Source organism: Lithobates pipiens, unplaced genomic scaffold (genome assembly GCF_037356315.1).
Source record: "Lithobates pipiens isolate NorthernLeopardFrog02 unplaced genomic scaffold, aLitPip1_a1.2 Scaffold_8, whole genome shotgun sequence".
In the NCBI taxonomy this organism is placed as follows: domain Eukaryota; kingdom Metazoa; phylum Chordata; class Amphibia; order Anura; family Ranidae; genus Lithobates; species Lithobates pipiens.
This window is the reverse complement of record NW_027507903.1, coordinates 633,790,629-633,806,059: the sequence shown is the minus strand read 5'-3', so window position 1 is coordinate 633,806,059 and position 15,431 is coordinate 633,790,629. Positions and strand designations below refer to the sequence as shown.

At 47.6% G+C, this 15,431-nt stretch overlaps 1 protein-coding gene across 1 annotated transcript; it reads left to right on the top strand.

Moving 5' to 3' along the window:
• The first annotated feature begins 308 nt into the window (after window positions 1-308).
• Window positions 309-5,358, top strand: LOC143964123 (olfactory receptor 8A1-like). The gene is made up of 2 exons (XM_077473823.1): window positions 309-414; window positions 4,202-5,358. Exon 2 carries the CDS (start codon window positions 4,243-4,245, stop codon window positions 5,173-5,175), a length of 933 nt encoding a protein of 310 aa, XP_077329949.1. The 5' UTR covers window positions 309-414; window positions 4,202-4,242; the 3' UTR covers window positions 5,176-5,358.
• The last annotated feature ends 10,073 nt before the right edge of the window (window positions 5,359-15,431 follow it).

Sequence of the window (15,431 nt, the reverse complement as noted above, 5' to 3'; positions counted from 1 at the left end):
AGAAAATATTTACATAAATGTGAGGGGTGTACTCACTTTTGTGAGACACTGTGTATATATATATATATATATATATATAACTTTTGATCTTTTAACAGGGGACCTCTTCTTATTGGATGCCACTAGGGGGGTTCCAAATGCATATTTTTATTCATTTTCATTTTATTTTGCCATTGCTCCACCGATAAAGGAAGATCACTCACTAATTGGCTTCTTTGCAACATATAATAATTGCAGCCCCCGGGACTGATGGTAATTGTTTTTCTGGATAAAATATATAAAACATCTCTTCATATGCAGTATCAGGAAGCATTGTCGATACAGACAGTGAATGAATGAATGAATAACTTGTATAGCGCTACATATGCAAACTAAATTGCCTCAGAGCCCACTAATTCGGGGTACTTTGTCGCAGTAAGTGGGCTTAGCACTATAGGACCATATAGTGTGACCAAACCCCCGTATTTTTGAATATGTTCAGGTGTTTTTAAGTAGCCTTGCAGGATAAATGTCATTTTTGTATGTGTGTGCTGTAATCTGTTTTGAACCAAGAGCACAGAGGCTAAGCACACCAGACCCAATGTGTTTATTGAGGGGGTTTCAGCACACAACAGGGCAGATGGGACCAAGAAGGAGGGCACAAATAAAACAGGGGTTACATATATACAGTGCTGTGAAAAAGTATTTGCCCCCTTCCTGATTTTTTTAGCATATGTCTCACACTTAAATAATGCAGATCATCTAACGAATGTTAATATTACACAAAGTATTACACCGAGTAAATCCAAAATGCTGTTTTTAAATTATTATTTCTATTAAGGGAAAAAAAGCTGTTCAAACCTGCCTGTGAAAAAGTAATTGCCCCCTCCCATGCTGACTCACAAATGAACTGTGGTTAACCAAAATTGTTTGGAAAGCTGAGTTAAAATTCACTTGCCACACCCAGGCCTGATTACCGCCAGACCTGTTGAATCAAGATATCACATAAATAGAAGCTGTCTGGCAATGTAAAGCACGCTAACAGATTACAAAAAGCCACACATCATGCCACCATCTAAAAAAAAATCAAGAACAGATTAGACACAAAGTAATGTACACGTATCGGTCTAGGAAGGGTTTCAAAGCCATTTCTAAGGCTCTGGAACTCCAGTGAACAGGGCAGGACTTACCATTGGGCTTGACTGGGCTCAAGCCCGTGGGCCCCACCCAATAGGGGGCCCCGCCAAGATTCATAGCCGAGTGTACCCGGCTTCGCTCACAGTTATGCCCAGTCCCGCCCTATGATGGACATAACACAGGGACTGGGCATGACTGTGAGCCGAGCCGAGTACACTCGACTACTATCGGCTCCGCTCGGGACTGCGAGAGGGCCCGAGAGCCGCCGAGATACACAGGACTCTGTATCTCGGCAGCGCCATTTTTAAACTTCAAGACTGCAATGAGAAGCCTGCAAATGACAAGGCTGCAAATGGCACTGGACAAGGCTGCAGATGGACACCGATAAGGCTGCATTGATGGGCATTTAAATGTAAGTTTTTTCCTTAAACTTCCCTCCTAAAAGTTTTATCCTTAAAATTCCCTCCTAAATTTGGAGTGCGTGTTATATGCCAGCACGTGTTATACGCCGATAAATATGGTAATGTATAGAAGGTAGAGCCCGAAAGTGACTCAAGCCCAGGGGCCCCCACCACCCTAAGTCCTGCCCTGCCAGTGAACCATGGGGAGAGCCATTATCCACAACTGGAAATTACTAGGAATATTGGTGAGCCTTCCCAGGAGTGGCCGACCTACAAAAATGACTCCAAGAACATGACGACGACTCATCCAGGAGGTCATAAAAGAACACAGAACAACATCTAAAGAACTGCAGGCCTCACTTGCCTCAGGTAAGATCAGTGTTCACGATTCAACAATAGGAAAGAGACTGGGCAAAAATGCCATCCATAGGAGAGTTCCAAGGCCAAAGCCACTGCTGACCAAAAAGAATGCAAAGTCTCACATTTACCAAAAAAATCTTGATTATCCCCAAGACTTTTAGGCAAATGTTCTGTGAACTGATGAGATAAAAATGTAACTTTTTGGAAGGTGTGCGTCCCGTTGCATCTGGCATAAAACGAATACAGCATTTCATAACAAGAACATGTCAATGGTAATAAGAAAAAGTCAATGTGCATAACTATTCACCCCCCTAAAGTCAATACTTTGTAGATCCACCTTTTGCGGCTATCACAGCTCCAAGTCGCTGTGGATAAGTCTCTATGAGCTTGCTACATCTTACCACTGGGATTTTTGCCCATCCCCCCTTGCAAAACTGCTCCAGCTCATTCAAGTTGGATGATTTGTGCATATAAACAGCATTCTTTAAAGTCTGACCACAGATTTTCTATTGGATTGAGGTCTGGGCTTTGACTAGGCCATTCCAATACATTTACATGTTTCCCCTTAAACCACTCAAGTGTTGCTTTAGCAGTGTGTTTGGGGTCATTGTCCTGCTGGAAGGTGAACCTCCGTCCTAGCCTCAAATCACACACCATGTGGTACAGGTTTTGCTCAAGAATATCCCTGTATTTAGCACCATCCATCTTTCCCTCAACTCTGACCAGTTTCCCAGGCCCGACTGCTGAAAAACATCCCCCCAACATGATACTGCCACCACCATGTTTCACAGTGGGGATGGTGTTCTTTGGGTGATGTGATGTGTTGGGTTTGCGCCAGACATAACGTTTTCTTTGATGGACAAAAAGTTCAATTTTTGTCTCATCAGACCAGAACACCTTCCTCCATACATTTTGGGAGTCTCCCACATGCATTTTCGCAAACTCAAAACATGCCATTTTGTTTTATACTGAAAATAATGGCTTTCTTCTGGCCACTCTGCCATAAAGCCCAACTCTATGGAGCGTACGGCTTATTGTCATCCTATGTACAGATACTCCAGTCTCTGCTGTGAAACTCTGCAGCTCCTCCAGGGTTACCTTAGGTCTCTGTACTGCCTCTCTGATTAATGCCATCTTTGCCCGGTCTGTGAGTTTTGATGTGCGGCCGTCTCTTGGCAGGTTTGCTGTTGTGCCATGTTCTTTCCATTTGGTTATGGTAGATTTGATGGTGCTCCTAAGGATCATCAAAGATTTGGATATTTTTTTATAACCCAACCCTGACTTGTACTTCTCAACAACATTGTCCCTTACTTGTTTGGAGAGTTCCTTGGTCTTCATGGCAGTGTTTGGTTAGTGGTGGCTCTTGCTTAGGTGTTGCAGCCTCTGGGGCCTTTCAAAAAGGTGTGTATATGTAATGACAGTTCATGTGACACTTAGATTGTACACAGGTGGACATTATTTTACTAATAATGTGAAGATAATTGGTTGCACCAGAGCTTTTTATGGGCTTTATAACAAAGGGGGTGAATACATACGCACATGCCAATTATCAGTTTTTTATTTCTGAAAAATAATTTTATGTATATTTTTCTCTAATTTTACTTCACCAACTTAGACTATTGTGTTCTGATCCATCACATATAATTCAGATTAAAAAAACATTGAACTAAAGGCTGTAATGTAACAAAATAGGTAAAAAGCCAAGGGGGGTGGTGAATACTTTTGCAAGGCACTGTATGATCATTAGTATAGTGCTTTTAACAGTCGATTCAGATTTTCCACATGACATAACCTAAAGGTGCAGGTTAGAAAATTTTTATTGTACGTGAACACAACGACAGATTAATTAGTACAGTTTTCGTCTGAAAAAAATTGTAAGAGCAAGAATACGAATGCTCAGAAAGAATACATTACATAACAATTCAACACATTACATCACTTCCTAAGTTGTATTCTGTCATATAAGAAGTTGAGTAGCCTCTTCATTTTCGATATTAGACTAGAATGCACAAAAAAAATCTCATCGTGTGTACCAGGCTTTACTCTCAACCCCCCACCGACAACTACAAATTGCTTAATGAGGACATTAAAAAAGGTTTACTCATGTCTGACTTTCAAGAAGCAGGTATACATGAGGTTGGGTTCTCAAAAAAAAAAGAGATTACGCACCAGCCCAATGGAGGAGCCCGCATATATAGGATTTTGTGCTCATGGTCAGGGAATGTTAGGAAAAATTTCAAACATATATTCACATGCTGCATTCTTTACAAAGATGGGATGGCCGACAGACTTATTTTACTATTTTTACTTATTTTGTATTGCAGGCTCCTGACCTGTAATTAATAATTCCACTACAGACAATATAATGGCAGTCACCAACACCACTCAAGTTAGCTTTTTCCAATTTTCTGGACTGACCAAAGATGGAAGGCTTGTCCCGTTCCTTTTCATATTCTTCACACTTGTATATGTTGTGACTCTTGTTGGCAATACTGGCATGATTACTCTGGTCCAACTCACCTCCAGCTTCCATACCCCAATGTACTATTTCTTGAGTTACCTGTCTGCAGTTGACCTATGCTACTCCTCCGTGATAATGCCAAAGATGCTGTGTGACCTGTGGTCTGATAGAAAGCCCATCTCCTACAAAGGCTGTGCCGTTCAACTATTTTTCTTTGCTGGCCTGGCAGTCACAGAGGCTCTTCTGCTCTCAGGGATGTCGTACGACCGATACGCTGCTATATGCCACCCTCTCCACTATAACTCAATAATGACCTGGAAGAAATGTTGGGGTTTGGTCATCCTGGCTACATGTATTGGCTTCTTGCAGTCCTCAGTGCAGACCAGCTGTGTGTTCAGTCTCAACTACTGTGGATCAAACGTTATAGACCATTTTTACTGTGACATCCCTCCACTTCTCAAATTGTCCTGCTCTAGAACTTTTCCATGTGACACTGTAACAGTCTTCTTCACATGTTCTTGTGGTATAGGTTCCATGGTGACCGTTCTATCCTCATACTCTCTCATAGTGGCTTCTATCTTACGGATGAATTCGGCTGAAGGTAGGCAGAAGGCCTTCAGTACGTGCTCTTCACATATCATGTGTATTTCCATCTTCTACGGAACTGTATTTTTTATCTACTTGCGTCCTCCTACTGCTGCGTTTGACAAAAGAGATAAGGTGGCCTCTGTTTTCTACTCCGTGATGATACCCATGCTGAATCCACTTATATACAGCTTGAGGAACCAAGAGGTGAGAAAGGTTCTAAGGAAGGCAATACACAAATCTCAACAATAATGATCCATCAGAATTCAAACAAGTGCTGTTAGATCTATCTCTTATTGTTGGTTGTCTACATGACCAGAACAGAGATCCAACTACCCATAGCTCCACTTCATCATTATGTGTCCCCCTATCCATTACATCTCAAAAATGACCAGGAAAATATGTTGGGGGTTTGGTTCTCCATGCTTCTTCTTTGAAATACTTGTAGATCTCAGCAAAGATTAGTAGTGTATTAAAGAGGAAGTAAACCCTGATGAGTTTACTTCCTCTTTCATTCCCTGTAAAGGCAAAGCATAATGGACTACTATGCATCACATAGTAGTCCATTATGTGTCACTTACCTGACACAGGAGCCAGCGAAGTCACCGATGTCCCCTGTAGTTCCGAGTGTCCATCTTCTTGGTGGGTCTCCGTGGGTCTCGCTGCTCCGGCGCTGTGATTCGCCGGAGCAGCGATGGCGTCACTCCTGCGCATGTGCACGGGAGCCGAGACTCGCGGCATTGCCGTCATCGACGATGCCCCGCTCAGTGCGCCTGCGCGCCGCTGTCTACGGCGCATGCGCCATAGATAGCGGTGCCCGTCGGGCAAATATCTTCTAAACCGTATAGGTTTGGGAGATATTTCTGGGACCTACAGGTAAGCCTTAATCTAGGCTTACTTGTAGGTCAAAGTGGTTTGTAAGGGTTTACAACCACTTTAAGTCTCCATTACTGTGAAAGGAACATTTTATCCAGCTCTTCCTGGTACTTCTCCAATTGACCAGAACAGAGAGGCCCAATGCTTTACCTCATTACTATGTGCCCCCCCCCCCCCCCCATTTATTACGTCTCAATTATGACCAAGAAAAATAGTTGGGTGTTTAATTCTCCACATTTCTTCCTTGGACTTCGTGTAAATCTTAGTGAATATCAATAGTGTATTCAGTCTCTCGCCATTGCTGTAAATCAGTGGTCCCCTATCTGCGGTCCACGGGCCGAATGTGGCCCTTTGCTTTCCTTTATCTGGCTCTTGGTGCACTATTTTTCCCACTGACACCAACAATGGAGTACTATTCCTTTTACTGACACAAGAGATGAGGAACTAATTCTCGCACTGATACCCATTATGAAAGACTATTGCTCTCACTGACACCAATGAAATAATTTTTATTTTACTCCCAATAACCATCAAGCCTAAGACATTGTCGGGGAGTTTTCTACTCCTAATGGCCACAGTCCACCCCCTAAAGCTTGAAGGGCAGCAAACTGGCCCTTTGTTTCAAAAGTTTGGGGACCCCTGCTGTAAATGGAACGTATTATCCAGCTCTTCCTGGTACCTATCCTGTTAACCAGAGAGCTCCAGTTGACCAGATCAGCAGTACCAGCTGCCCAGTGGTCATCAACCAAGCTATATGAGGCCTGATAACCTCTAAATGCTAATATTCCCTCTCCTCTTGAATATCCAAATTTTCCAAAAGTCTTAATAACGAATGATAAGCGAGTTCTTTTGCACTGTCTTCAAGTTAGAGAGAACCCAGCTGATTTGCTAAGAAGCACTGGTTCAGTTTACCACGCCACCAACTAAGTGTAGTTGGCCTCCAAAAATATGGCGGCGCCATTTTTATCTTTTCCAAAATTGAAGCTGTTTGTCCCTGTTAACTTGGCGCCCTGAAGCTTCTTTTATTTGGACTCCACCAAGATGGCACTATTATGCACTTTATATTTGGTCTCCACCAATGTGGCGGCACTGGTTTGATCTCCTCCAAAATGGCGCCTGGAGCCTATTTGTTCTGAAGTCTGTACGTTTTAGGCAGGCTAGAGAAAAGGGGCAGAAACATCCCGAAACATGTTGAAATGCCTTTTCTGACATCATTCCACCATCCTGGTGCTCTGCTTCCACCCTGACAATTTTCATGTAGAATGGCCCTTCTGGTTCCTGGCAAGAGGCTATCTGCATGAGGAAGTGCCTGAGCTGGGGAAAGGCTGTCATCTAATGGAATTGCATCACATGCTGGTTTTTGGATCACACACTGTGAGTGGATATTATCTTTATTTTTAAGAGAGCTATAAACGAATACCACTTAGTGGCGCCATTTCTCTTTCCTTGTCTTTTACATACATTTGAATCTGCAAGCGGAAGTCACCCCAATCCTTCTACACCTGATCCCTGCTGCCTCCTCTCACATCCAGACACTCTACCTCTGATCCCTACTGCCTTCTCTCACATCCACTCTACCCCTGATCCAGGGGCGTAACTAGAAATCACAGGGCCCCATAGCAAAATGTTGTATGGGCCCCCCCCCCCCCCACAAAAAATGGTGGGGCTTAAATTAAATAGTGGGCGTGGTTTAAAATGCGTGGCTCAAAGGGGGTGTGGTTTGAGTCTGAGATGAATGAGGAAGGAAGGAAGCAAAGAAAGGGGATGGAGGGACAACAGGCCCAGATCCTACACCACAATAGCAATATACGTATTCCAGAAAGTTTAACAATCAACAGATAAAGATACTCCAAACAGCTGGTGTTAGCGCTTCAATAATCCTCACCTGTACCCAATGTGGCCTGCCTGTTCCCAATGCAGCGTGGCCTGCCCGTGCCCAATACTGCCTCACCTGTGCCCAACACTGCCTCACCTGTGCCCACTTGTGCCCAATGCAGCGTGCCCAGTGCCCAATACAGCCTCACCTGTGCCCAATGCAGTGTGGCTTGTGCCCAATGCAGCATCACCTGTGCCCATTGTAACGTGACCTGTGCCCAATGCAGCCTCACCTGTGCCCAATGCAGCATGACCTGTCTGTGCCCAATGCAGAATGTCCCATGCCCAATGCAGCCTCACCTGTGCCCAATGTAATCTCACCTGTGCCCAATGCAGCATGGCCTGCCCGTGCCCAATACAGCCTCACCTGTGCCCACCTGTGCCCAATGCATCGTGATCCATGCCCAATACAGCCTCACCTGTGCCCTTTGCAGCCTCACCTGTGCCCAATGCAGTCTCACTTGTGCCCACCTGTGCCCAATGCAGCCTCACCTGTGCCCAATGCAGCCTCACCTGTGCCCAATGCAGCGTGACCGGTGCACAATGCAGCCTCACCTGTGCAGAGGAAGAGGCGAGCCAGTGGCGGAACTACCGGGGAGGATGAGGAATGCATACTGGAGCCCTCAAATGGCTGCTGGCAAGCGTGGGACTGCCTCAGAGTGGGGGGCTCTGGCTCTACATCCAACTTCTGGCATGTCTCTTCCAGAGCTTTCCACTGTGATTTCCACTCACCGATACCTGGCCTGGATCCCTCCTGAATGACTTTACTCAGGACATGCTGACCAGCTGTCCTTTCTGACTCCTGTTCCCAGACACCTCTCCATAACCGTGTAAGGAGAGGCTCCCTCCCAGCCCCGAGCACCCTGCCTGAGGTACACCCCCCCCCCAAGAAAGGGGGTTCCCTCAGACACAACAGTCTAACACTCCATCATCCAGTTTATCCAGCCGACAACTCCTCCCACAGCAGGTTGACCATGGGTATATGAAGGAGTCCTAGTTGGGGATTGGTCGGAGCTCCCACATGCACCTCATGGCACTCCAGCTCTCTGCCATGCCCCTTTTCCAGAACCTTCTCCCTGGAAAAAGAGGAGGCACCCAAGAACTGAGGCACATATCAGTCACCTGCTGCTATACTAAACCACTCCCCTGCCCCCAGATCAAAACAAACAGACCTAGCTCACAGCATAGGCCTTCTTAAATTTACCTGTGCTGGCAGCTTACACAAAACCTACACCTAGCACGTGCCTACCTAAGGTTGAGGGTGCTACACTCTAATATTAATAAAGGAATTACTAAACATTAGCCTAGCACAGGGTTTATCAACTAGGGTTTCTCCAGAGGTTGCTATGGGTTCCTTGATTAATTTCTGTCTCAGATAAGTTCCCACTGACACCATTGATCTTTTTAGCTATCTGTAAGGAGGTAATTCTTCCCAATGACCACAAGTGTAAGGACCATTCTTACCACTGACCATCATACTAGTATATCATGAGTTGTAGATATAGTCCTTTTTTAGCAGGGGTTCTCTCAAACTGAAAAGTTATTTGAGGGGTTCCTTTGTGTTGAAAAGGCTGAGAAAGGCTGGCTTAGCATAACCACTTTTGAGAGTAAACATTCTCTACTCATTTAGTAAATCAGCCCCATTGCATTTGGCAGAGGTTTATACCTTTACTTGGATAGAATAAAAGTGAGATTTTTCATTATAGGGTTGAATCTACCAACTGTCCCTTTTCAACCAATCAACCTAGCGATTTTTTTTCTTTCCCTCATTTTCATTCTAAGTGAAAAATTAGAGCGGAGCTCCACCCTAAAGTGGAGCTTCCGCTCATTGGAACCCTCCCCCCCTCCGGCGCCACAATTGGCACCTTTCAGGGGGGAGGAGGGTGCAGGTACCTGTACAGTACAGGTATCTGCACCCACTTCCGGCATAGATATCTGCAGAAGCTACGCCCCTTTCCGCAGAATGTACGCCCCTTTCCGAAGGTCCCCCGCTGTCTGCTGGGAAACACACGGATCCCAGAGACAGCGGGGACCATCCTTATTACGCAGCGCGACTCGCGCATGCGCAGTAGGGAACCGGGAAATGAAGCCGCAAGGCTCCACTTCCTGATTCCCATACCCAAGATGGCGGCGGCAGCACCCGAGAAACGATCGAGGGATCGGCTTCGGGTGCCGACATCACGGGCGCGCTGGGCGGGTAAGTGTCATTATTTTAAAAGTCAGCAGCTGCAGTATTTGTAGCTGCTGGCTTTTAAAAAAAAAAAAAAACGGCGGACTCCCGCTTTAAGTTATCGTTTAAAAACGCAAACACTAATACTGCTACCTTTATAGCTGTAAAAAAAAAAATACAGAAATATGTAGTGAAGATAATTCCTACATGCAAAAATGCACTATACATTACATGTTCTTTAGACATAACATTTTTTTCAAACATTGGTTTCTTTGCCAATTCAAAAAATTACCATATAGCACGAATTAAAAGATCAGCATTTGTAAAGATCTAAATGATCTGGTAATTTTCCTTTATGTAACCAATGACTAATGTTAGAATTTAACTAGAGAAATGCTGAATGAATGTGCAGTCACAATGCAGCCTCACCTGTGCAGAGGAAGAGGCGAGCCAGTGGCGGAACTACCGGGGAGGATGAGGAATGCATACTGGAGCCCTCAAATGGCTGCTGGCAAGCGTGGGACTGCCTCAGAGTGGGGGGGGGGGGGGGGGCGAGCACCGCCCGCACGGTCCCCCAGCCAGGGGAAGCGAGGAGAAGAAGAGGCAAGCTGTCTGTACGAGCAGAGAGCTGTAATAGCTTTCATTTGAATGTCCTGTGTTCCCGGGGCTCACCGTCACATAGCCCCACCTCTTGGCCCGGAGCCTTTGATGACGTCACATGTCCCACATTGGACCGGTGTTCTGTCTATCAAAGGCACTGGGCCAAGAGGTGGGGCTATGTGACGGTGAGCCCCGGGAACACAGGACATTCAAATGAAAGCTTTTGCAGCTCTCTGCTCGTACAGACAGCTTGCCTCTTCCTCTCCTCACTTCCACTGTCCGGGGGACCGTGCGGGAGGTGCTCGGCCCCCCCCCCACAGTATTCATTCCTCATCCTTCCCACGGGCCCCTCTCAGCTGCGGGCCCCATAGCGGCCGTGTGTGTCGCTATGGCGGTAGTTCCGCCACTGCCCTGATCCCTGCTGCCTCCTCTCACATCCACTCTACCCCTGATCCCTGCTGCCTCCTCTCACATCCACTCTACCCCTGATCCCTGCTGCCTCCTCTCATATCCACTCTACCCCTGATCCCTGCTGCCTCCTCTCACATCCACTCTACCCCTGATCCCTGCTGCCTCCTCTCACATCCACTCTACCCCTGATCCCTGCTGCCCCCTCTCACATCCACTCTACCTCTGATCCCTGCTGCCTTCTCTCACATCCACTCTACCCCTGATCCCTGCTGCCTCCTCTCACATCCACTCTACCCCTGATCCCTGCTGCCTCCTCTCATATCCACTCTACCCCTGATCCCTGCTGCCTCCTCTCACATCCACTCTACCCCTGATCCCTGCTGCCCCCTCTCACATCCACTCTACCCCTGATCCCTGCTGCCTCCTCTCACATCCACTCTACCCCTGATCCCTGCTGCCTCCTCTCATATCCACTCTACCCCTGATCCCTGCTGCCTCCTCTCACATCCACTCTACCCCTGATCCCTGCTGCCCCCTCTCACATCCACTCTACCCCTGATCCCTGCTGCCTCCTCTCACATCCACTCTACCCCTGATCCCTGCTGCCCCCTCTCACATCCACTCTACCTCTGATCCCTGCTGCCTCCTCTCACATCCACTCTACCCCTGATCCCTGCTGCCTCCTCTCACATCCACTCTACCCCTGATCCCTGCTGCCCCCTCTCACATCCACTCTACCTCTGATCCCTGCTGCCTCCTCTCACATCCACTCTACCCCTGATCCCTGCTGCCTCCTCTCACATCCACTCTACCCCTGATCCCTGCTGCCTCCTCTCACATCCACTCTACCTCTGATCCCTGCTGCCTTCTCTCACATCCACTCTACCCCTGATCCCTGCTGCCTCCTCTCATATCCACTCTACCCCTGATCCCTGCTGCCTCCTCTCACATCCACTCTACCCCTGATCCCTGCTGCCCCCTCTCACATCCACTCTACCCCTGATCCCTGCTGCCTCCTCTCACATCCACTCTACCCCTGATCCCTGCTGCCCCCTCTCACATCCACTCTACCCCTGATCCCTGCTGCCCCCTCTCACATCCACTCTACCCCTGATCCCTGCTGCCTCCTCTCATATCCACTCTACCCCTGTTGCCTCCTCTCACATCCACTCTACCTCTGATCCCTGTTGCCTCCTCTCACATCCACTCTACCCCTGATCCCTGCTGCCCCCTCTCACATCCACTCTACCCCTGATCCCTGCTGCCTCCTCTCATATCCACTCTACCCCTGATCCCTGCTGCCTCCTCTCACATCCACTCTACCCCTGATCCCTGCTGCCTCCTCTCATATCCACTCTACCCCTGATCCCTGCTGCCTCCTCTCATATCCACTCTACCCCTGATCCCTGTTGCCTCCTCTCACATCCACTCTACCTCTGATCCTTGCTGCCTCCTCTCACATCCACTCTACCTCTGATCCTTGCTGCCTCCTCTCACATCCACTCTACCCCTGATCCCTGCTGCCTCCTCTCACATCCACTCTACCCCTGATCCCTGCTGCCCCCTCTCACATCCACTCTACCCCTGATCCCTGCTGCCCCCTCTCACATCCACTCTACCCCTGATCCCTGCTGCCCCCTCTCACATCCACTCTACCCCTGATCCCTGCTGCCCCCTCTCACATCCACTCTACCCCTGATCCCTGCTGCCCCCTCTCACATCCACTCTACCCCTGATCCCTGCTGCCCCCTCTCACATCCACTCTACCCCTGATCCCTGCTGCCCCCTCTCACATCCACTCTACCCCTGATCCCTGCTGCCCCCTCTCACATCCACTCTACCCCTGATCCCTGCTGCCCCCTCTCACATCCACTCTACCCCTGATCCCTGCTGCCCCCTCTCACATCCACTCTACCCCTGATCCCTGCTGCCCCCTCTCACATCCACTCTACCCCTGATCCCTGCTGCCCCCTCTCACATCCACTCTACCTCTGATCCCTGCTGCCTCCTCTCACATCCAGATACTCTACCTCTGATCCCTGCTGCCTCCTCTCACATCCAGACACTCTACCTCTGATCCCTGCTGCCTCCTCTCACATCCACTCTACCCCTGATCCCTGCTGCCTCCTCTCACATCCACTCTACCCCTGATCCCTGCTGCCTCCTCTCACATCCAGACACTCTACCTCTGATCCCTGCTGCCTCCTCTCACATCCACTCTACCCCTGATCCCTGCTGCCTCCTCTCACATCCATTCTACCTCTGATCCCTGCTGCCTCCTCTCATATCCACTCTACCCCTGCTGCCTCCTCTCACATCCACTCTACCCCTGATCCCTGCTGCCTCCTCTCATATCCACTCTACCCCTGATCCCTGCTGCCTCCTCTCATATCCACTCTACCCCTGATCCCTGCTGCCTTCTTTCACATCCACTCTACTCCTGATCCCTCCTCTCATATCCACTCTACCCCTGCTGCCCCCTCTCACATCCACTCTACCCCTGATCCCTGCTGCCTCCTCTCCCATCCACTCTACCCCTGATCCCTGCTGCCTCCTCTCATATCCACTCTACCCCTGATCCCTACTGCCTCCTCTCATATCCACTCTACCCCTGATCCCTGCTGCCTCCTCTCACATCCAGACACTCTACCCCTGCTGCCTCCTCTCACATCCACTCTACCCCTGATGCCTCCTCTAACATCCACTCTACCCCTGATCCCTGCTGCCTCCTCTTACATCCACTCTACCCCTGATCCCTGCTGCCTCCTCTCACATCCACTCTACTCCTGATGTCTACTGCCTCCTCTCACGTCCACTCTACTCCTGATGCCTACTGCCTCCTCTCACATCCACTCTACCCCTGATGCCTACCGCCACCTCTCACATCCACCACCATTGAGCCTGGTCACTGTACCCGCAATAGAGGTGGATCTATCAGCTCTGGCAGGACTGTGTGATCTATCTACTGCCTGATACATCACAAGGACGGCAGATAGATCACACAGCCCTACCAGAGCTGATAGATCTACTCTAATGTGAGTGCACTGACCAGGGCCAATGGTGTAGAACCGGGGTGAACACTATAAAGCACACTGCTCCGAGTACCTCCCATCTGCAGGCTCTGGCTGGATCACAGCGTGCTTTGTATTGTTATTCCCTGAGAAATGAGTAGAGTGAGAGACAAGTGTGGTCAACCATTCCTAATTATATATAGTGCATCCGGAAAGTATTCCAGCACTTCACTTTTTTCCACATTTTATTATGTTACAGCCTTATTCTAAAATTGACTAAATTCATTATTTTCCTGCAAATTTAACAAACAATACCCCACAATGACAACATGAAAGAAGTTTGTTTGCAATCTTTGCAAATTTATTAAAAATAAAACCCCCCCAAAAAATGTACATAAATATTCACAGCCTTTGCTCAATACTTTGGTGAAGCACCTTTGGCAACAATTACAACCTCAAGTCTTTTTGAGTATGATGCTACAAGCTTGGCACACCTATCAACCTCTCAAGCTCCATCAGATTGGATGGGGAGCGCCGGTGCCCAGCCATTTTCATATCTCTCCAGAGATGTTCAATTGGGTTCAAGTCTGGGCTCTGGCTTGGACACTCAAGGACATTCACAGAGTTGTCCTGTAGCCACACCTTTGTTATCTTGGCTGTGTGCTTAGGGTTGTTGTCCTGTTGCAAGATGAACCTTCCCCCCAGTCTGAGGTCCAGAGGGCTCTGGCGCAGGTTTACATCAAGGATGTCTCTGTACATTGCTGCACTCAGCTTTCCCTTGATCCTGACCAGTCTCCCAGTTCCTGCCTCTAAAAAACATCCCCACAGCATGATGCTGCCACCATCATGCTTCACTGTAGAGATGGTTTTGGCCAGGTGATGAGCGGTTTCCTCCAGACATGACGCTTGCCATTCAGGCCAAAGAGTTCAATCATTGTTTCATCAGATCAGAGTATTTTGTTTCTCAGGGTCGGAGAGTCCATCAAGTGCGTTTTGGCAAACTCCAGGCGGGCTGTCATGTGCCTTTTACTGAGGAGTGGCTTCCGTCTGGCCACTCTACCACACAGGCCTGATTGGTGGAGTGCTGCAGAGATGGTTGTTCTTCAGGAAGGTTCTCCTTTCTCCACAGTAGACATGTGCAATTCGTTTAGTTCCAAACTTGTTTTTTTAACAAATTTTGACAAATTCGGAATAAATTTTTCAATTTCCGAATGTCAAAATTAGCGAAATTATAAATTTCCGAATTTCCAAATTTTCGGATTTCCGAATTTAGAATTCCGGATTTTCGAATTCCGAATTTTTGGAAATTCGAAAATCAGAAAAAAAAAGACAGAAAATCTGTTTAATTCTAAATAATAACTATTAAATTATAGGTATTGGAATTCCCTTTCAATTTGTCTGTTAGTGAACGTAACGAGTACGAATTTATCCAAAGTTACGAATTAAATTATCTGAAATAACGAATGCCACATCTAACCAAATTGAACATAACGATCTAATAATAACAATAAAACCTTTTTATTATTATTAATTTGTTCCGTTCCATTTGTTTAGATGCGGCATTT